This window comes from Mirounga angustirostris, unplaced genomic scaffold (genome assembly GCF_029215605.1).
Source record: "Mirounga angustirostris isolate CCGP_5_RB_7025 unplaced genomic scaffold, mMirAng1.0.hap1 SCAF_13, whole genome shotgun sequence".
In the NCBI taxonomy this organism is placed as follows: domain Eukaryota; kingdom Metazoa; phylum Chordata; class Mammalia; order Carnivora; family Phocidae; genus Mirounga; species Mirounga angustirostris.
The window spans coordinates 56,901,130-56,925,387 of NW_026991721.1; the positions used below are offsets into that span (position 1 = coordinate 56,901,130).

General features: G+C 40.0%; 1 protein-coding gene across 3 annotated transcripts in view; it reads left to right on the forward strand.

The window, feature by feature from the left end:
* Positions 1-24,258, forward strand: part of CLPB (ClpB family mitochondrial disaggregase) — a 169,314-nt gene extending 145,056 nt beyond the window's left edge. For 2 of the 3 annotated variants that reach the window (XM_045894361.3, XM_064576973.1), the window contains one exon: positions 16,803-24,258. In XM_045894361.3, coding sequence (XP_045750317.1) covers positions 16,803-16,883 — 81 coding nt within the window. In that variant the 3' untranslated portion in view covers positions 16,884-24,258. Of the gene's footprint in view, positions 1-169; positions 13,235-16,802 lie in introns of those variants that run through there. The other variant, XM_045894365.3, reaches the window with a different exon arrangement.

The window sequence follows — 24,258 nt, forward strand, 5'->3', positions numbered from 1 at the left end:
AGGAGGAGATAGGGTAGACCCTCAGATTTTGAGGGACTTAAGTATCACTTCTACAAATTCTTAACTACACCTCCTAAGGGATGTCGGCCCCTATGTTATGCTTCCATAGCATCCTAGGCAACATTCAGCTCACTTGCATTACTTGTTCTGTGTCTGTCTTTGTCACCAGAAAGCACTGTAAGCACCCAGAGGGCAGATACTCGGTTGTCCAGTTCACTGTCCTATTCACAGGACCTGACACAGTGCCAACATGTGACAGATGCTCCAGGTATTCGGATGGTTGGGCGTGCCCTGCAGTGAGCACAGATCTTCACAGTGGGTCCCAGGACAGAACAGTGTCATTTATTCACTGAGCACACGTTTATTTGTCATGTTCTTGTGGCCAGCCAGTAGGATCTGCCAGGATTGGACCCAGAGCAAATGGGGCAAAGCAAGACCCAGAACCCATATTGAGTATCCTGGAATGCATGAGACAGGGCTTGAAAATGAAAATGTAACACCTTTATTATTCAAAAAGAAAAACTCAAAGATGCGTGGTGATTGTTCTAGAAATTTAGGAAGGGGCATCTGGGTGGTTCAGTTAGTTAAGCATCTGATTTTGGCTCAGGTCATGATCTCAGGGTTGTGAGATCGAGCCCTGTGTCAGGCTCCACACTGGGGACAGAGCCTGCTTAAGATTCTCTCTGTCCCTCTGCCCCGCCCCCCCTCAAAAAAAACCCAAAAAGATTTAGGGGAAAAAAAACACATTTAAGCCATAAGAAAATAGAAAATAGACCAATAAAGATAAAACTTGAAGTTAAAAAGGAGAAAGGGTAAGTAGAAAAATGACTCTTTGAAAACACCAGTAAAATAGATAAAACCTCAGCCTGATAAATAGGAAAAAGAGGAAAAAAGTGTAAGATTAGGAATGAGAAATCATGTAGATACGGAAAAATTCTAAATAATTTCAGGAGAATTCTGTGGCACCAAATTTGGAAACAGAGAAAATAGGTAATTTCCCAGCAGACACCCAAAACATACTTTGAATAGACCAATTAATTACCAAAGAAAAAATCGGAAAGGTGATTAAATGTTTATCCTTCTAAAAAATCATGTTCTTTTACTTAAACTTCTTTTATTGAGATATACATGGAAAAATATGCAAATCACAAGTATACAGTTCCACTGAATTGTCACAAGGTGAGCACTATTTGTAGCCGTCATATCCAGCCCAACAAATAGATGAGTTATAATTTTTCATTTTAATTTAACTGTCTGGGTGTGGAGAAAAGAAGAAAGCGGTGGAAAAGGAAACTAGAGAGGCAAGTTTCCTGCTTTCATAGTGCCTTGAATGCCATCCTAAGAGAATGAAATGACCATATTTGTGTTTTCAAAAGACCCTTTGTTTTGGGGTGACTTCTGACCAATATGCAGCAGATGGAGTAGTTCCAGGCAAACCCCCTTCCCACCCTCAAACATGGAAATAGTGTGTAACAAAAACAACAAAAAGTTCAACACACAACTGGGCTTGAAACTAAAAATGGGAGATCCCAAGGTGCCAGAAATGAATGGGAACCCAAAAGTCCAAGATGTGTGAAGTGGAAGTTAAGGAGTTTTGTATAGACTTGGGACCAAGATATAGGCCTAATAGCTGAGTGCTAGGGCTTCAACAAAGACAGGAGTCTCAAAGGACCACTTCCTTGTGAAATAAAAACTAGAACACCACTCATTGATCTGGTGATCAGTAGGGAAATAAAAGAAAATCTACCATAACTCAGGGATGTAAGTAGAAAGAATCATCTACACAGAAACTTACACATTTGCTGTGTGTGCAAATGTGGTCCAAATTCACAATACCCGAGTGTTTCTGGGATGTCACAATGAAAAATTGACAAAAAGCTAGTCCTGGGCCAGTGAAGGAAACAAAACTGTAAGGATAGTCCCATAATCAAATTTTCACAAAGGAACCTATGAAAAAACAAGTCCTATTTAAAATGAGATTACAGGGAAAAATTAGAAGAAGAGAGAGGAGAAGAAACAAAGCAAAGAAAGGAACAAATGGGAAAATTTGCACTCCAGGAATTGTTATAAAAGAATCTGAGGGGCACTGGGCTGGCTCAGTTGGTGGAGTGTATGACTCTTGATCTTGGGGTTGTGAGTTTGAGCCCCATGTTGGATGAAGAGATTACTTAAAAATAAAATCTTTAAACAAAATCTGAGTTTAAAAGTATATTTAAAATGTTCAGAGAGGTCTTCTGGGTGGCTCAGTCGGTTAAGCATCTGCCTTCGGCTCAGGTCATGATCCAGGGTCCTGAGATCGAATCCCTCATGGGGCTCCCTGCTCAGCAGTGAGTCTGTTTCTCCCTCTCCCTCTGCCCCTCCCCCTGCTCATGCTCTCTCTCCCTCTCTCTCGCTCTCTCAAATAAATCTTTAAAAGAAAATAAGTTAAAGTGTTCAGAGAAATAAAGGGAAGACTAGAAACCATAATACAAGAAAGGACAGTATGAAAAAAGAATAAGTGAATTTGATTAAACCTCCACTCCAGGTTGTTTCCTCAGATTTAGTTCTGTGTTTTTTATATTTAAACAATCTTCTGTATTGTTGTGGTCCTAATCAATACTAGACATTAGATACTAGGACCACTCAGATTCTTAAAGAACAAAGATTTGGGTCACCCACTGGGCAAAGAACACTCATGATCTAAGGAGATGACATAGGGCAAGGGGAATATGGAATGTGTAGGAGAGGAGGGAAGTCACCAGAGTGCCACCCCACCTACTCCTACCTCCAGTCCACAGTCAGTTGTAGAAATAAGGATGCAGCCTCGACCACAGTCCTGGAATTATTTGCTCACCATCCTCTAAGAGTCATTCGGGTCTAATCCCACCATGCCTCACAGGTTTATCACAGTAATCCCAAGAGTCTGAACCTGATCCACCACCACATCACAAACTGCTCCCCTTCCCAACCCTTCTAATATGCCCTCCAGTACTTCCATTCTGTAATCAAATTCTGTATAAGCACCTTCTCATTGGAATGTTTGCTTCATCTCTTCACCTTAATTGTCCCCTGAAGGCATTGCTTACTTTGGCTTTCCCCTAAGAGGCTGCTTCCCCTGTAGCCCTCTGAGGTGGAGGCTGCTTTATTGTCAGAACCAGGACATGAGCCCCCCACTGCTGCTCTGTGATTATTTCTCATCCTTCCTTCCAGCTTTTAAAATTCAGCAGTTTGACTATTCCAGCCCTTGTGTCATTGCCCTTTCTACTGAACTGTCAACTATTGTCCCTCATGCAGAAAAGATTTTAGCCCCTGTATCACTTTCTCTTTTTCCCCACACATGTCATCATTCTTGGTGGCTTTAACTTCCCATGAATGACTTATCCAACATCCTGCTTTCCTTATATTTAATGATCTTTTTCTGCCCCCACTCACTTAAATCACCTATGTCATGGTCACGTCCTAAATTTTATCAACAGTAACTGCACTTCCTTCAAAACCCCCATCCTTCTCTGGCCAGTCTAGTGTCCAGAGTAAAGAAAGAACTTTTACAACTCAACAATAAGACAACCTAATTGTAAAATAGGACAAGGGTCTGAATATACATTTCTCCAAATAAAATGTACAAATGGGCAATAAGCAAAACATCATTAACCATCAGGGAACAGTGCAAATCGAAACTGCAATGAGATACCACTACACACCCACCAGAATGGCTCTAATCAAACATAGACAATAACAAGTGTTGATGAGGATGTGAAGAATTGGGAATGGAAAATTATGCAACCAGTTTGTAAGAGTCTAGCAATCCCTCGAAAGATTGAACATAGAGTTTCCATCTGTCCCAGCAATTACACTCCCAAATATATACCTAAGAGACATAAAACACACCCACACAAAAACTTGTTACGTGAATGTTAAAAAGCAAAAAAGTGGAAACCAAATGTCCATCAAACTGCTGAATAGATAAAATAATGGTATATCTATACAATGGAATATTCAGCCATAAGAAGAATGAAGTACTGATTTGTGCGACAACATGGAGATGAACCTTGAAAACATGTTAAATGTAATGGAATCCAGGCGTGCCTGGGTGGCTCAGTCTGTTAAGCATCTGACTTCGGTTCAGGTCATGATCTTAGGGTCCTGGGGTAGAGCCCCACGTTGAGCCCCAGGTAAAGCCCCGTGCTCGGTGAGGAGTCTGCTTGTCCCTCTGGCCCTTCCCTGCTCATGCTTGCTCTCTCTCTTTCTCAAATATATAAAATCTTTTTTTAAGAAAATGTAATGGAATCTAGTTACAAAAGGTTACATATTCTGATTTCATTTATATGAAAATGTCCAGACTGGCAAATCCATAGAGACAAAATAGATTAGTGGTTGCCAAGGAGAGAGGGGAATGGGAATGATTGATAATAGGGTTCTTTTTGGAGTGATGAAAATTTTTTGTAATTACATAGTGGTGATGGTTGCACAACTTTATGCAAACCAGTGAATTTAAACTTTAGAGGGTGAATTTTATGACATGGATTATATTAGGGTTTTTTTTTAAGATTTTATTTATTTGAGGGGCACCCGGGTGGCTCAGTCGTTAAACGTCTGCCTTCGATTCAGGTCATGGTCCCAGGGTCCTGGAATCGAGCCCCACATCGGGCTCCCTTCTCAGTGGGAAGCCTGGTTCTCCCTCTCCCACTCACCCTGCTTGTGATCCCTCACTCACTGTGCCTCTCTCTGTCAAATAAATAAATAAATCTTTTTTAAAAAGATTTTATTTATTTGAGAGACAGAGCACGCAAGCAGGGGGAGGGGCAGAGGGAGAATGAGACTCTCAGGCAGACTGTGCTCAGCACAGAGCCCAATGTGGGGCTAGATCTCACAACCCTGAGATCATGACCTGAGCCAAAATCAAAAGTCAGACACTTAACCAACTGAGCCACCCAGGCACCCCTTAGTTCTTTTATATCAAAAAAATATATACCTCAGTTTAAAGAAAAATTCTTTAGAAAATAAGCTTTAAAAAAAAACACACCAAAGTTAAATGTCAAGAGAATGAGAGGACAAACCACGGACTGGGAGAAAATATTTGCATATTACATAATCTGATTAAAGACTGGTGTCCAGAATATCCAAAGAACTCTTAAAACTCAACAGTAAGAAAATGAACAACCAGATTACAAAATGGGCAAAGATCTGAGCACACACCTCTCTAAAAAAATACACGGAGGGCAAATAAGCATGTGAAAAGATGCTCAACATCATACATCATTAATGAATCGCATATTAAAACAATACTGAGATACCACTACACACACGTTAGAAAAGCTGAAATCCAGAACCCTGACAGCACCAGTGCTGGTGAGGATGTAGAGCAACAGGAACTCTCATTCTTTGCTGGTAAGAATGCAACATGGTACAGCACACTGTGGAGCACAGTTTGACTGTTTCTTACCAAACTGAACATACTTTTACCATAGGATCCTGCAGTCATGCTTCTTGGTTATTTACCCAAATGTCCTGAAAACTTAAATCCACACAAAAACCTACACACAAAATTTATAGCAGCTTTATTCATAATTGCCAAAACTTGAAAATAACCAAGATACTCTTTTTTTTAAGATTTATTTATTTTTGAGAGAGAACATGCACGCGGTGTGGGGAGTGGGGCAGAGAGAGAGAGAATCCAAGCAGACTCTATGCTGAGCATGGAGCCCAATACGAGGCTTGATCTCACAAGCCCAAGATCATGACCTGAGCCAAAACCAAGAGTCGGAGGCTTAACTGACCGCACCACCCAGGCATTCCTAACCAAGATATTCTTTAGTAGGCAAGTGGATAAGCAAACTATGGTACATCTATATAATGGAATATAATTCAGTGCTAAAAAGAAATGAGCTATCAAGCCTCAAAAAGACATGGAGAAACCATAAATTCATGTTACTAGTGAAAGAAGCCAATGCAAAAAGGCTACATACTGTATGATCCCAACTATATGACATTCTGGAAAAGGCAAAGCTATAGAGACAGTAAAAAACATCAGTGGTTGCCAGGAGCTTGAGTGGGGCAGAGAAGTGGAGCACAGAGGATTTTTAAGGCAGTGAAACTGTTCTGTATAATAGATAATGTTGAGTGCATGTCATTATACATTTGTCAAAACCCATAGAATGTACAACACAAAGAGTGGACCCTGATATAAAATATGGACTTTGGTTTATGATATATCAGTATTGGTTCATTAATTGTAACAAATGTACCACTCTGATGCTGATGTTGATACTGGGCGGCGGGCGGTGGGGGGGGCGCTTTCCAGGAGCGGGGGAATATATGGTAGCTCTATACTTTCCACTGAATTTTGCTATGAACCTAAAGCTGGTCTAAAAAATAAAGTCTGGGGCGCCTGGGTGGCTCAGTTGGTTAAGCGACTGCCTTCGGCTCAGGTCATGATCCTGGAGTCCCGGGATCGAGTCCCGCATCAGGCTCCCTGCTCGGCGGGGAGTCTGCTTCTCCCTCTGACCCTCCTCCCTCTCGTGCTCTCTGTCTCTCATTCTCTCTGTCTCAAATAAATAAATAAAATCTTAAAAAAATAAAAAATAAAGTCTGTTAATTTTATTTTTTTTAGATTTATTTATTTTAGAGAGGGTGGGAGGAGCAGAGGGGGAGGGAAAGACAGAATCCCAAGCAGACTCCCCACTGAGCATGGAGCCCCACACAGGGCTCAATTCCACAACCTCGAGATCATGACCTGAGCCAAAAACAAGAGTCAGAAGCTCAACTGACTGAACCAACTCTGTGCCCCAAGTCTATTAATTTTAAAAAGTTAAATGAACTGTATTTTAATAGAGTTGTATCAAAGAAGTCAAGATTCATATTCTAGCAGGTTAAAATTACAAAACTGGTTTAGGGTCTTCCTCTGCCTGATTTCTGTGGCTTATCTGAACATACTCAGACACAGTATGGATGCTTACCAAGTGCTTGCTGGAAGAGCAAATCACTCAATAAGCTTTCTGTGGCATAATGTCACGATTTGGGTTTTTATCTTTGACAGTTTCTTCCCATTACGGTAACTCCTCATCCAGCTGGCTTATTCTGACAATTAAATATATAAAATAATTATAATGTCCTGATCACTAAATCATACCAGCTTAAAATCCTCAGTGTGGCAGTTAGCATCCCCAGAGCAATCTAAGAGTCAAGCAGAAGCAACACTGTCTTGTACGAGCCCAGTCTCAGAAGTAGCACACCATTAATTCCCACTATATCATCTTTGTTAGAAGTGAGTCTCCCATGGAGAACAATATGGAGGTTCCTCAAAAAATTAAAAATAGAACTACCATATGATCCAACAATTCCACTTCTGGGTATTTACCCAAAGAAAAACACTAACTCGGAAAGACATATGCACCCCCATGTTCATTGCAGCATTATTTACAATAGCCAAGATATGGAATATATGCAGCCATAAAAACAATGAAATCTTGTCATTTGTGAAAATGTGGATGGACCCTGAGGGTATTATACTAGGTCAAACAAGTCAGGGAAAGACAAATACCATATGATCTCACTTATATATGAAATCTTAAAAAAGAAAAAAAAAGACCTTATAGATGCAGGAAACAGTTTGTTGGGGGCTGGGCAAAAGGGCTGAAGGCAATCAAAAGGTATAAACTTCAGTTATATAATAAATGAGTCATGGACATCTAACAAAGAAAAAAATTTTGTGACTATAACAATGGATGTCATTTTGTGATACATACAAATATGGAATCATTATGCCATACACTTGGAACTAACAATGTTATATGTTAATTATACTTTGATACACAAAAATTTAAAAATAAAATGCCTGTGGGGCACCTGGGTGGCTCAGTCAGTTAAGCGTCTGACTCTTGATTTCGGCTCAGGTCATAATTTCAGGGTCATGAGACTGAGCCCTGCATTGGGCTCCACACTCAGTGGGGAGTCTGCACTGAATTCAGTCCCTCTGCGCCTCCCCCACTTGTTCTCTGTCTCTCTCTCTCTTTCTCAAATAAATATTTTATTTTTTTAAAAGAGTTTATTTACTTAGAAGGAAGAGCACAAGCAGGGGGAGCAGCAGAGGGAGAGGGAGGATCAGGCTCCCCACTGAACAGGGAACCCGATGTGGGGCTCAATCCCAGGACCCCAGGATCATGACCTGAGCCAGAGATAGACGTTTAACCAACTGAGCCACCCAGGTACCCCAATAAATAAGTCTTTTAAAAAATAATAAATAAAATAAGATAAAATAACTTGGAGAGCAGGAAGTCTCTAAGTCCATCCCAAACTTAAGAGAAGAATTAAACTCCACCTTTTAAAGCATCAAAGAATTTGTATACATATTTTTCAACCACTACACACACCTGGACACATCATATATCCAAAATTCCAAAAACTAAAAGAGAAAATCTTGAAAGCAGCCAAAGAAAAAAGACACACTATACGGAGGAACAAAGCACACTTCTCACCAGAAGCTCTGCAAGCCAGAAGACAATAGAGTAACATCTTTAAAGTGCTGAAGGAAGAAACTGTCAACTCAGCATTCCGTACCCAGTGAACATATTTCAAAAATGAGAGAGAAACACTCTTTCAGACAAATATAATTTGAGAGAATTCATTACCATCACACCTGCATTAAAAAATTTTAATGTTAAAGGAAGAAATGTTAAAGGAAGTTCTTCAGGAAGATGGAATATGATATCAGAGAGAAACTTTGATCTACATAAAGAAATGTAGATCTCCATAAATGGTTAAAATGAAGACTGAACCCAGCCTTGTTTTAACAATAGTGCCCACTGCTGTCCACTTTCGCTTGGAAGGATCACAGAGCTTTGAAGGCCCAGAAAAGGATGTGTTGGTGGGCTCCAGACTGATGGGTAGGGTCTTCTCTGTGACCTAGGGAACCTTTGGAACCTTCACCGAGGGCTTGGATTTTCTTCAAATGATGGCACCACTGAAATCTTACTGCTTCTAGGGGCACCTGGCTGGCTCAGTTGGTAGAGCATATGACTCTTGATCTCGGGATTGTGAGTTCAAGCCCCATGTTGGGTGTGGAGATTCCTCTAAATAAATAAATAAATAAAATCTTTAAAAAAGAAAAATCTAGGGCACCTGGGTGGCTCAATTGGTTAAGAATCCAACTCTTGATTTCGGCTCCAGTCATGGTCTCAGGGTCCTAAGATCAAGCCCCGTGTGTTAGGCTCTGTGCTCGTCAGGGAGTCTGCATGAGATTCTCATTCTCCCTCTCCCTCTGCCCCTCCCCCTACTCATACACACTTGCTCTCTCTGTCTCTCTCTCAAAATAAATAAATAAATCTTTAAAAAAAAAAAATCTTACCCCTTCCAGGAAGTCTCCATCAAAGAATTAGAAGATTCAGTACTGGCAGACCCCTAGGCAACAGTCTATTCAGCATTCCCCTTCTGATAGCAATGCTCTCCCTCACCCCTTCACACCATCCAAACACTTTTCAAGGTTGCTGTCATATTGGTCCATTCACTGCCATCCATTGCTCTCTGGATACATCTGGGTACATTTTACTTGTCCTAAGGTAACAACCTAATATGACCCAAGCTGGACCAATCAGATTCCCTTCTCCCCCAGAAATTTTAAAACCAGAGCTTGAGAGAGAGCCCCAAGGCTCTCTAAGATGTACATCTCTGCAGCTGTCCATTGCCAAGTTATCTACTCTGAGGACTAGAATAATTGAAGAAATGGATTTGCTTAGAGTAAAGAACAGAGTGCAAGAGGAGCAGAGCTAAAAGATCAGAGAGAGTTACAGTGGTGTCTGGGTCTCTGGTCCTAGTTTTCCATGAAGCCCGCCTGTTGTTAGGTCCTATAAGACAACAGAGTATCCCTAAAACCTACTCTCTTTTTCCCCTTTAGCTGGAGTTTCCTTCAGGTGGAATTTCTGTTTCTTGCAACCAAAAGATTCCCAATAATTTTGCTCTCTGCCTCACTGAGCATTTCACTTGAAACCCTTGTGACTATATATGTAGTGATCTGTTTACAGCTGGGATCACTTTAAGAAAGGTTGATGTATTAAAATACAAGTATACAGGAGTACCTGGCTGGCTTAGTTGGGGGGAGCATGTGACTCTTGATCTCAGGGTCATGACTTCAAGCCCCACGTTGGGGCTTTTATTTACTTAAGTAAATAAATATAAAAAAAATAAAATACCAGTATACATACCTGAAAAATTAATGGACAAGTATTAATTACCCTGAAATTGTTTGCTCTACAAAAAGAACTTACTAGAGAAGATCCTTTATAGTTTGTATAGTGCTCTAGAAATAGTTTCAAAACCAGTGTGCCCATCACAATAAATTATAAAGAACAAAATGAATCTGCATGTGCCAATAGTGAAATATCTCCAGGAATATTACGGGAAAAATCTAGCCCATATACTATATGGTTTTATCCTGTGTATATACAATTTCACACACACACACGCACGCACACACACACACTTATAGGCTTGGTTTTTTTTTATTTCTAGGAGAAATCAAAGTATTCACAAAGGTTACCTTTTGAGAGAAGGACTAGGGGAAGAAAGGAGGAAGACACTTTTATATTTTACTTTCTATTTCTTTACTTGTTTGAATCATCTGGCCTAATACATGTATTTTTATTTCAAGTTAGTGAAATTATAAACTTTTTTCTCTTAATACATGTCTGTACTCTATTACAAATGGAAACTAAATAGAGAAAGCAGAACTGAGAAAAATGAATAGCAGAACTAAGAAAACTAAACACCCAATAGCTACAGAGGGGATGTCAAAAAAAAAAGAATCAAATTCATACCACAGTACCCCAGAAAAGTTCAGGACTGTACATATAATTTATTTTTTAAATGCAGTAAGACTTCCAGGTCTCTTGCATCCTGGTCAGCCAAATACCCCTTTCCTGAAGATATAGGAGACTGAAGTGTTAGCGTGTGGAAGAAGCCAACCAGAGAGCCTTCAGGTTCAGGACCTCCAGGAAGAGCAAAAAGTGAGAAAGAAGAGCTGTGCCCAAAACCCACCCCAGCCGTTTCTGCCATGTAGCTTCAAGAGCAATGGCAGCCAAGCACATTTCCTTCTTGGGCAGAACCTTGAAAGATTTGTCTCTAGAGATACTAAATGACCCTAGAGAAAAGATCTGTAGAAGCAACATTTTGCATTTAAAAAAAAAAACAAACAAAAAACAGCTGAGTCCCTATCCAGTGACCATACAGTGAAACCACATTTCACAAACTCTGGACACAAACTTTTTAATACCTCACTCTTAAATATGAAAGGAAAAGAATCACCAGGCATGTAAGGAAAGCTTGAGCATAAAAGCCAAAAGTATAATCAAGAAGAAGAAAACTAGAAGGAAGCAAAAACAATACAGAAAGCAATAGAAGAAAACTCCCCCAAAAAATCTAGAGAAGAAAAAAATACCCAGAGAGGAAAAAAAAGAGAGAACATAATATAACCATGAAACAAAAATAAGATTATTTCTATAAAGGTAAAAATAACAGGACAGAGATAACTTTTGGAATTTTAAGATATGTTAGCTAATTTTTTTAATCTATAAAATAATTGGAAGATAAATGAGAAGATCTCCCAAAAAGTAGAACAAAAAGATATGGAAAATGTGAGAGAACAAATGAAGTTAGAAAAAGCAATTGAGAGTGCCCAACCTCCACCTAATAGGAGTTCCAAAAAGAAAGAAAAGATTAAGTGAAAAAATATATTATCAGATAAATAGCATCTTAAGAAAATTTTCCTGTTAAAAATTATTTTCCATCACTAAAGGACATGAGTTTTCAGACTGAAAGGGCCCACCAAATATCCAGTGGTTGAAAACAGATTCCCACCCAGGCATATCATCATGAAATATCAGAATTCTTGGAACATAAAGAAGATTCTAAAAGCTTCCAAAGGAAAAATAAATAAGCCACATATACAGAATAGGGAATTATAGTTACATCCCTCAAAAACAACATAGGAAGCTGAAAGACAATGGTAAAATGCCTTCAAATTCTGAAAGAAAATTATTTTCAACCTGGAAATCCATACCTGGCCAAATTATTAATGAAATGTGATGACCCAGTCAACATGAGGGGGTCTCAAGAAATGTGCCTTTTATGCACCCATTCTCAGGCAGCTACTTAAGGATATGTATGCTCTATTAAACCAAGAAAAAGGAAGTCACAGAAATCAGTAGATTAGGTATCCAGCCTAATAGGTAGGCAAAGGAACATCCCAGGACAATAGCTCTGCAGAGCAACAACCAGTCCAGACTTGTGCAGGAGGACAGAAGGCATTTAGTCAGTTTTTTTCTATGTAGTAAAAGAAAACCTCAAAATCTCAGTGGCTTACACAAACAAATTATTTCTCATGTTCATGGGTCTACATATTGGCTACAGTTCAGTTGATATAGCTGGGTTCAGCTGGGTTTGGCTCTAGACTGAAGTTTGGGTTCAAGTCTTCTCATGTTTTCTCATTCTCCTTGAACCAACCGTTACCCAAGCCACGTTATTTTCATGGCGAATTGTAGAAGAGCTCAAAAAGCAAGCCAGATGACACAAGTACATTGAAATCTTCTGCTCCTCTCATGTCTATTAACATTCTTGAGCCAAAGCAAGTCATAGGGCCAAGCTCAACATCAATGGGGTAGGAAAATGTACTCCCCATACTCTAGTGGAAGATACTGCAAAGTCATGTGGCATAAAGCATGGGTGTATAATTCAGTAAAAGGAAGGAAGTGAAGAACTGGGAAAATAGTCCAGTCTAACCCATAAAGCTCCAGGAGAAATGTCTCCAAGAAAAAAATAAAGGGACTGATAGAAGACTTGACATGTCTGTGTGGAAAAGAGTATTTCCAAGAGTTTTACAATTCCTTAGGAGAGAGATAATGATAGAGAATATAGAAAAGTAAGCAAATAAAAAACAGGCTATTATTGATTCTAGGGAAAGCAAAAGTTCATACAAGCAAATTAATCATGGTACGTAAGTGATACATACATGACTCAGGCATAAAGTCCAACTAAATATTTATATAACTAATATTTGTATATGACCACTCTTTTTCATGGATTCCAAGATGCACAAGCTATCAAAACTGAAATCTGAAAATCTGAAATCAAGATCTGTCACAATTGCTATCAGCCAGGCGATGATCATGACATAGATGCTCTAACCATGTGCAAACATGACTGTTATTCCTATGGCATGATGGGATATGCCACTCCTGAACATGTCGGTCCATAATCCATTGAAGGACCATTTGAGGAAAGAATATAAGTCCAGGTTTTGTCTAAGCAGTTTTCGTTTATATATTCTAGAAAAATCAGGAAAATGCCAGTATCAAAATTTGCAGAATGAATATCGGTTAGAAGAAAATCCCACTGATGATAGTGGATCCCTCTTTTAAAAAATACTATATCACCATTACTCTTGAAAGTATGTAGTATGATTTGTGTTAAAAACAATAAAAAAAATGTGGGGTTTGACATCTTTGAGGCAAAAAATGATTCAAAAGAATGAGATTCTGAATGAAAGAAATTTTAGAAATACTTTAACCAGTTTATTTGCTTGTATTTTTTAAAAAGATTTTATTTAGGGGTGCCTGGGTGGCTCAATTGTTAAGCGTCTGCCTTCGGCTCAGGTCATGATCCCAGGGTCCTGGGATCAAGCCCCACATCGGGCTCCCTGCTTCTCCCTCTCTCACTCCCCCTGCTTGTGTTTCCTCTCTCGCTGTCTCTCTCTGTCAAATAAATAGATAAAATCTTTTTTAAAAAATTTATTTATTTGAGAGAGAGAGAGAGAGCACGAGTGGGGTGGGTGAGGGGAGAGCAGCAGAGGGAGAGGGAGAAGCAAGCTCTCCACTGAGCAGGGAGCTCAGCACAGGGCTCGATGCCAGGACCCTGGGATCATGACATGAGCCAAAGGCAGACGCTTAATTGACTGAACCACCCAGACGCCCCTGTATTTTTCTTTTTATTGCGTGCATGCACAAAAGTATATAGTAAATAATACATCTGAAGTCTAAAGGATCTCTTTCAATAAATATAAAACGAAAATTCTAAGTGATAAGAGAGTAATTATTTTCTTTTTAGTGATATATAAAGGTATATCTTACAGTCAGTGATGTCTTAGATTCAGTGAAATATGGCATATTGGATTAATAAAGGGGGACACATTGGTGACTTTGGTGGTGTGAGTGATAAATATTCATACTAGGAAGCCAATAGTCTAAAATTAAAAAATCAAGAAATCACAAGGTAAACATTATACTGAAAGAACACACTGCCGAGGATTAAATCCCAACTCTGCCATTTGCTAACCATGTGACCTTACAAAATTACCTAACCGCTCTGTGACTCAATTTTTCTCATCCCTAAAATGGGACTAGAAATAGTACCTATAATATAAGATGATTATGAAGACGAAACAATGCATGAAAAGCACTTAAGATAGAGCCTGACACTCTATTGTAAACACTCAATAAATGTTAGCTAAAAATGTTGTTTATCTAAATATGTGGAAGCCAATACCAAAAAGAAACAGCTGAAATGGTTTGGAGAGTGGGATCTGGGTTCTGGGGATAGAAAGGGGTAGAGAAGGGGCACCTGGGTGGCTCAGTTAAGCGGTTAAGCGTCTGCCTTGAGCTCAGGTCATGATCCCAGGGTTCTGGGATGGAGCCCGCATCAGCGGCTCCCTCTGCTTGCCACTCCCCTTGCTTGTGCTCTCTCTCCCTTTCTGTCAAATAAATAAGTAAAATATTTTTTAAAATTTTTAAAAAAGAAAGGGATAGAGAAGAGGATGTTCTTCATTATAAGTCTTATCATTATAAGTCTTGATATTTTTTAATTATGTGCATTTTAATTTGATAAAATAATTATTTAAAATATACATGTAAAGGGGTGCCTGGGTGGCTCAGTCATTAAGCGTCAGCCTTCAGCTCAGGTCATGATCCCAGGGTCCTGGGACCGAGCCTCGCATCGGGCTTCCTGCTCAGCGGGAAGCCTGCTTCTCCCTCTCCCACTCCCCCTGCTTGTGTTCCCTCTCTCGCTGTGTCTCTGTCTGTCAAATAAATAAAGTCTTTAAAATATATATATATTAAAATAAATAAAATCTTAATACACACACACACACACACACACAGGTAAGTGGATCATAGGCCTAAATGTAAAATGCAAAACTATAAAACTCCTAGAAGATAACATAGGAGAAAATCTAGGTGACGTTGGGTTTGGCAGTGACTGTTTAGAAACATCAAAAGCACAATCCATGAAAGAAACAATGGATAAGTTGGACCTTATTAAAATTAGAAACTTCTGCAAAAGACACTGTTAAAAGAATGAAAGGACAAGCCATGCAGCCTGGGAGAAAATATTTGCGAAACACATATCTAATGAAGGACTAGTATCTAAAATATACAAAGAATCCTTAAAACACAACAATAAGAGAACAAACAACCTGATTTAAAAATAGGCAAAAACTCTGTCCTGGGGGCCTGGGGAAGAGGCTGGCCTTGGGAGGAGCTATGGAGGCATCACCTCTTTCTGCGGCTTCCCCCCACCTTCCCAAAGGGCCCGGTGGCTGCCCAGCTGCCCCTGCCCTGCTGGGGGTCTCAGCCTACCACTGACACTTCTGCAAAATAAAGCATATGTGTTTGAAGTTGGAAGGGAGGAAGGAAGAGCAGGAGAGGAGGGAAGGGGAGAAAGGGAAGAAGGGAGGAAGGGAAGGAAGGAAGGAAGGAAGGAAGGAAGGAAGGAAGGAAGGAAGGAAGGAAGGAAGGAAGGAAGGAAGGAAGGGAGTGGGAGGGAAAAAAAGAAGAAGAGGAAGGAAGGAAGGGGAAGGAAGAAAAAGAAAGGAAAGAAGGGAGAGAGAGAAGAAAGAAAGAAGGAAAGAAAGAAAAGAGAAGGAAGGAAGGAAAAAGAAAAAGGAAGGAAGGAAAGGAGAGGAGAAGAAAGGAAAGGAAGAAAAAAAAAGAAAAATCTGAACAGACACCTCACCAAAGAAAATAGCAAATAAGCATACAAAAAGATGCTCCACATCATGTTACCAGGGAATTGGGGAATTGTAAACTAAAACAACGAGATACCACTACACATGTCCTAGAATGACTAAAACGAAAAACACTGGGGACACCTGGGTGGCTCAGTCAGTTAAGCATCAGCCTTTGGCTCAGGTCATGATCCCAGGGTCCTGGCCCCGCATCGGACTCCCTGCTCAGTAGGCTCCTCTGCCCCTGCTCATGTTCTCTCTCTCGCTCACTCTCTCTCTCAAATAAATAAATAGAATTTTTTTAAAAAATTATTAATGGGGCACCTGGGTGGTTCAGTCGGTTAAGCATCTGCCTTCAGCTCAAGTCATGAGTCCTAGGATCGAGCCCCACGTCAGGCTCCCTGCTCAGCAGAGAGCCTGCTTCTCCCTCTGCCCCTCACCCTGTTCATGCTCTCTCTCTCTCAAATAAATAAATAAAATCTTAAAAAATGAATAAATAAAATAAAATAAATTAAAAATAAAATTATTTTAAAATAAAACCAAAACCACTGAAAACAACTCATTAAGACATCTGGGGTACCTGATACCTCCTGCTATTTAGGTTTTACCAGCATTTTGTCATAATTATAGTGGACTTGTGTGATGTCTTACATGAGGCTAAGAAGATCAAAGTCCCTGTGGACTAAATTGTGGCACAAAGGCCGAGAGTTAACATGGTCATGAAGCAAAATGGCGAAGGTGTATCTCTGCCCTTGCCAGATTAAACAAAGCTACCTTTGGCTTTCTTTGCTCGTTGAAATAGAGAAAAAACATTTACAAGTTAATAACTTCACTACAGGTGGCAGAGGCTCTGTTGTTTTGCTCTAGTAAAGAAACCATATCAGGAACATGGTACGATTGGAGTCATCACCTGTCTTAACCTTTCAATAACCCACTGCCATTCTCCAAGCACCATCTGACTTCTGCACAAGCCAGACAGGTGAGTTAAGAGGGTAAGTAACAGCAATCGCCACCTCTGAATTTTCAGGTCTTTGATGGGTGTCCGAGTCTTAACATTTCCCCCAGCAATGCAGTATTGGCTTTTGTTTATAATTTTGATAGGAAGTAAGCTGTGGGGCTTCCACTTAGCCCTTTCAACCATAATAGCCATATTTCATGGGTTAGAGTGACATATTCTGCCACTTGCTGAATATGCCTAATCTAACTATCCACTATGGAACTAGAAAAACCATGGGTTTAAAAATGGGCTTGGGCGCCTGGGTGGCTCAGTTGGTTAAGCGACTGCCTTCGGCTCGGGTCATGATCCTGGAGTCCCTGGATAGAGTCCTGCATCGGGCTCCCTGCTCGGCGGGGAGTCTGCTTCTCCCTCTGACCCTCCCCCCTCTCATGTGCTCTCTCTCTCTCATTCTCTCTGTCTCAAATAAATAAATAAAATCTTTTAAAAAAAAAAATAAATAAATAAATAAATAAATAAATAAATAAATAAATAAATAAATAAAAATAAAAATGGGCTTAAGGACAGGACTGGCAGTGAGGTAGATTAGAATCAAAAGTCAGTTTTTCACTTGACTCCATAAGCCTCCACTCTGAGTGGGGGATCACTGTGCCAACTACAACTCCAATTAGCATTAAGCCAGTGTCAATAGTTCCCAAGGGCACAGTTATTCTCTTAGTTTCCTAGGTCTGCCATAACAAGTACCACAACTGGGTGACTAAAAAACAGAAATGTATTCTTTCATGGTTCTGGAAGACAGAAGTCCAAAGTCAAGGTGTTGGCAGAGTTGGTTCCTTCTGGAGGCTCTGAGAATCTTTTCCATGCCTCTCTCCTAGCCTCTAGTGGTTACCAGTAGTCCTTGGCATTCCCTGGCTTGCAGTGTATCACTCCAATCTCTGCCTCCATCCTCACTTGATCTTGCTGTTTGTCTCTATGTCCAAATGTCTTTTTATAAGGACATAGTCATTGGATTAGGACCCACACTAATCCAGTATGACCTTATCTTAGCTTGATTACATCTGCAAAGAACCCATTTCCAAGTAAGGTCACTTATTACACAGGTACCTGGGGAAAGGGCTCCCCGACATATCTTTTTGGAGGACACAATTCAGCCATAACAGTTATCCTGGGACATGACTATAGGTCCCATTGGGGAAGCCTATTAGGAATATATCAACAGATATTTATACATCTTCCTTAAGTGTACCTACCTTCACTTCATTCAAGGAACCAACCCAGGCCTGGAAATTGGGTGAGAGACCATAACTCTTATCTTGTCTTAAGTTGGCCTTCTGTTCACCAGTTCCAAAGGATTCTTGGTTTTATGAATCAGGATCTTAGTGAAATGCCCATATTCTTCAGTCCCATCTGCAGTGTCTTCCCCTAACATCCCTGGCCTACAGAAACCAGTTACTATGCACTTTCCAAAGATGTTGTTACTCTCTCACAAATATGTTTCTCAGTGGCTTAGTGAAGAGAACGTCATCTGGACCCTCTCAAGGAATGGCGTTGATTGTGAATGAATCACACCTTCCTAGAAGGAAAGGTTTATAAACCAACATTCGCATCTCCATAAGTGTTTGGATTCTTTCGGCTACATTATACCAAAGTATTCTTCATTTAACAAAACATACATCTACTCTATGACCCAACAATTCCATTTCAAGAGAAATGAAAACATATATCCACAAAAAAAAAAAAAAAGACTTGCACATAAATGTTCATAGCAGCACTATTCATACTAGAACAAAACTAGAAATAGCCCATATGTCCATCAAAAGAGAATGGCTAAACAAACTGCATATTAAATTAGTTTTACATTACAGTGTAAAAAATAACCCCAAACTTAGCAGCTTAAAACAACATTCTTTGCTGTGCAGAAGCTTTTTATCTTGATGAAGTCCCAAAAGTTCATTTTCCCTTTTGTTTCACTTGCCTTTGGAGATGTATCTTGAAAGAAGTTGCTGTGGCCGATGTCGAAGAGGTTACTGCCTATGTTCTCCTCTAGGATTTTGATGGATTCCTGTCTCACATTGATGAGTTTATCTTTGTGTGGGGGTGTTAGAGAATGGTCGAGTTTCATTCTTCTATATATAGCTGTCCAATTTTCCCAGCACCATTTATTGAAGAGACTTGTCTTTTTTCCATTGCATATTTTTTCCTGCTTTGTTGAAGATTATTTGACCATAGAGTTGAGGGTCCATATCTGGGCTCTCTATTCTGTTCCATTGGTCTATACGTCTGTTTTTGTGCCAGTACCAAGCTGTCTTGGTGATCACGGCTTTGTAATATAGCTTGAAATCAGGCAGCATGAGGCCCATGCTTTTGTTTTTCTTTTTCAACATTTCCTTGGCAATTCGGGGTCTTTTCTGATTCCATATAAATTTTAGGATTGTTTGTTCCAGCACTTTGAAAAATATCATTGGCATTTTGATCAGGATGGTGTTGAAGGTATAGATTGCTCTGGGCAGCATAGACATTTTAACAATGTTTATTCTTCCAATCCATGAGCATGGAATGTTTTTCCATCTTTTTGTGCCTTCTTCAATTTCTTTCATGAGTGTTCTGTAGTTCCTAGAGTATAGATCCTTTACCTCTTTGGTTAGGTTTATTCCGAGGTATCTTATGGTTTTTGGTGTTATTGTAAATGGAATCAATTCTCTAATTTCTCTTTCTACATTTGCATTGTTAGTGTATAAGGAAGCAACTGATTTCTGTGCATTGATTTTGTATCCTGCCACATTACTGAATTGCTGTATGAGTTCTAGTAATTTGGGGGTGGAGTCTTTTGGATTTTCCACATGAAGTATCATGTCATCTGCGAAGAGAGAGAGTTTGAACTTTTGGGACTTCATCAAGATAAAAAGCTTCTGCACAGCAAAGGAAACAGTCAACAAAACAAAGAGGCAACCCACAGAATGGGAGAAGATATTTGCAAATGACATTACAGACAAAGGGCTGATATCCAAGATCTATAAAGAACTTCTCAAACTCAACACCCAAAAAACAAATAATCAAGTCAAAAAATGGGCAGAAGACATGAACAGACACTTCTCCAAGGAAGACATACAAATGGCTAACAGACACATGAAAAAGTGTTCATCATCATTAGCCATCAGGGAAATTCAAATCAAAACCACATTGAGATACCACCTTACACCAGTTAGAATGGCAAAAATTGACAAGGCAAGAAACAACAAATGTTGGAAAGGTTGTGGAGAAAGGGGAACCCTCTTACACTGTTGGTGGGAATGCAAGTTGGTACAGCCACTTTGGAAAACAGTGTGGAGGTTCCTCAAAAAATTAAAAACAGAGCTACCCTATGACCCAGCAATTGCACTACTGGGTATTTATCCCAAAGACACAGATGTAGTGAAAAGAAGGGCCATATGCACCCCAATATTCATAGCAGCAATGTCCACAATAGCCAAACCGTGGAAAGAGCCGAGATGCCCTTCAACGGACAAATGGATAAAGAAGATGTGGTCCATATATACAATGGACTATTACTCAGCCATCAGAAAGGATGAATACCCAACTTTTACATCAACATGGATGACTGGAGGAGATTATGCTAAGTGAAATAAGTCAAGCAGAGAAAGTCAATTATCATATGGTTTCACTTATTTGTGGAACATAAGGAATAGAGGACATTAGGAGAAGGAAGGGAAAAATGAAGGGGGGGAATCGGAGGGGAAAATGAACCATGAGAGACTATGGACTCTGAGAAACCAACTGAGGGTTTTAGAGGGGAGGGGGGTCAGGGGATGGGTTAGCCCAGTGATGGGTATTAAGGAGGGCATGTATTGCATGGAGTACTGGGTGTTATATGAAAACAATGAATCATGGAACACTACATCAAAAACTAATGATGTACTGTATGGTGACTAACATAACATAATAAAATTAAATTAAAGAAAAAGAAAAAGAGACAACCACAGTGATAGGAAAAAAAAAAACATTCCCTCATTAGCTCACAATTCTGTAGCTCACAATTCACTCATTAGCTCACAGTTCAGAGTAGGGCACAGTTCTCATCTGCTCAGGATTTCAGGATGTCAGCCAGGTTGCATTTCCTTTTGGAGGCTCTGAGGAAAAATCCACTCCCCAGTTTATTCAATTCGTAGCAGAATTCAATTCCTTGTAGTTGTAGGACTGAGGTCCTGTCTTCTTACTGGCTGTCAGCTAGAAGTCACTCTCAGCTCCTAGAGGTCACCCACATTTGCCATGTGGCCCCTCCATTTGGCTATGAAGACTCTTCCTCCTGTTGAGTGATGTTTCAGATCTCTCTGACTTCACTGTTTTCTGACCTCTTAACCCAAATATAAAGGGTTCAATGTCATTAGGTCAGATCCACCCAGATAATTCCCCTTTTTAACAGTCAATAGTGTCATATGATATAACCTAATTATGGAAGTGATATCTCATCATAGTCATAGTACTGGGAATTACACAGGGCATGTACACCAAGAGGTAGGAATTTGGGGAGACATCTTAGAATTCTGCTTACACAAGTATGTTCATTCGATGAATTACTATTCAGCAATAAAAAAATGCAGTGAACTATTGATACACACAACATAGGTGAATCTCAAAAACTTTTTGTTGAGTAAAAGAAGGCTTACACAAAGTACTCAAAGGAATTAAAGAACAGGCAACATTAATCTCTAGTGGAAAAAGAATCAGAAGAATGGTTACTCCCTGTGAGGGAGTGGGAATTGGGATTAATTGGGAAGAGGCATGAAAGAACTTTCTGGGATGATGGTAAGGGGTTGGGTTACATAGGCATGTGTGCGTGTCAAACTCATTGCGTGGTGGGTGCACTTGAGATTTATGCGTTTCACTATATGAAAATTATACCTGAAAATTAACAAATAATATTTTTCTCTACTTAATGATACACAGAAGTGTTAGGAACCAAGTGTATGGATGTCTGTAACTTACTGTGAATGCATCAAAAAATACAATAGATGGAGAGATGGATAGAAGAATGGATAGCTGGGTAGATATAAGCTAAAGTGAATATACTAAAATGTTATTATAGACTCTAGGGAAAAATAACCTCATCTTAAAAAAAAAAAAAGGCAACTAGAACTCCCAGTTATGGGGCACCTGGGTGGCTCAGTTGGTTAAGCGTCTGCCTTTGGCTCAGGTCATGATCCCAGGGTCCGGGGATCGAGCCCCGCATTGGGCCCTGCTCAGAGAGGAGTTTGATTCTCCCTCTCCCTTTGCCCCTACCCCCCGCTCATGCTCTCTCTGTGTCTCAAATAAATAAAATCTTAAAAAAAAAAAAAACTCGGGACGCCTGGGTGGCTCAGTTGGTTAAGCGACTGCCTTCGGCTCAGGTCATGATCCTGGAGTCCCGGGATCGAGTCCCGCATCGGGCTCTCTGCTCAGCAGGGAGTCTGCTTCTCCCTCTGACCCTCCCCTATCTCATTCTCTCTCTCAAATAAATAAATAAAAAGAAAAAAAAATCTTAAAAAAAAAAAAAACCAAACAAAACTCCCAGTTATTAGAACTAACTCATGGAATCCAGGCTCTGGTATGTGCACTCATATTGATCTATTCAGCCTAATTTTAAATTATGTTCCTCCTTCCTGGTCCAGCACCTCAAAATCCATTCTCAGATTTGCCAGATTTTATTGATATAAATTTGAAAAATCTTTTAATTCTTATAGTGGGAAGGCCTTCTTGTGAATTTGACTTCCTATTTGACCATGAGGCATGTTGGGGTCTGATTCTGGCTGTGAGTATGGAGATAATGAAGTCAGTGGGATGGGGCATAAGGAAACTTGGTTTCCTCTTACCAGATAATTCCCATGGGGACATTTTTACATGGTCTTCAAACAAGAGAAAAGTTATCCCATTAGACAGGGAGGAGGTCCTATAGTAGCTGGCTACTTCCATTGGGAGGTTGGGATTGTGACAGAGATCATTAGTTGCCTGCTGTGATAGATGGCTTCTGACATGGCTCTCAGTGATCCTTGTCTTCTGATTTTCATGTCCTTGTATAATCCCCTCTCCTTGAGTGTGGGCAGGACCTAGTAACCTTCTTCTAAGGAATAGAATATGGCAAAAGTGATATGATGTCATTTCCAAGGTTAGTTTATGAAAGACTGACTTCTGTCTTGCTGGCATTTTGTCTGGCTCTTCTTATGTGCTTTCCCTGTTGGAGAGGTCCATATGGCAAGGAACTGAGGGCAATCTCTGGCCAAAATCTGGTAAGGACTGACCCCTTCGGTCCAACATGCCTGGATAAACTGAGTCCTGGTAACAACCATGTGAGTGAGCTTGGAAGCAATCTTTCCTTGGTCAAGCTTTCATTTGAGACTAAAGATTTGGCACCTTGACTGCAACCTTATGAGAGGCCCTGAAGCAGAATACTCAGGTAAGTCACATCCAGATTCTTGATCCACAGAAATTATGAGATAATAAATGTGTGTTGTTTTAAGCTAATAAGTTTGGGGGTAGTTTGTTATGTAGCAGTGGGTAACAATACACCTGCCTAATATCCATTCTCTCCTCAGCAGCATAGACTCTACTGGGGGTAGGGGGATACTAATGTGCTCAGTTAAAATCTTGCCTTTCCTAGTCTCCCATTAAGTTTGATGTAACTGTATGACTAAGCTCAGGCAAAGAAGTAAGTGGAAGTGTTGAATGGAACTTCTAGAAGGTTCCTTATTAAGGAGATGTCTCACTGAAAGATGCACTTTTTCTTTTCCTTTTTCCTCATTCTTGCTGCCTAGAATATGGATGTGATAGCTGGATCTCCAGCAGCTACCTAAGACATAAGAACCTAAGTTAGAAACCACACTCTAGGAAACAAAAAAAAAGAAGGAATCTGAGTCCTAAGTGCCCATGGAGCAGCCACACAAGCACTGGACTCCTTACTTATAGACTTACCTTAAGTGAAGAAGAAGTAATCTATTATTTGCTTACCTTGTTGTTATTTTGGATTTTCCCTTATGTGCTCCCAACCTAGCCCTAACGCATAGAGGGCTTAGGCCTCTCTTAGCCATCCAAATCCTTTCATCACCATTCCCATCCTGGCATGTCCCTCTTTCAAACCATTCTCTAACTCTCACACAGGAGCAAAGTTGAGTTTGATTTTTACCCTCTCATTCTCTCTCTAAGCTTTCCACACCTCCTCACCATCCTTGAATTCCTCATTCCCTTTATACTGATCCCTGACAGTCCACCAAGTCTATGCTCTTTAGGGATACTTAATTCCAGGTGGCCACTGGTAATAAATTGATGAACTGTTTGCCATTAAATAACACTCCATCTCTGGATTTTTACT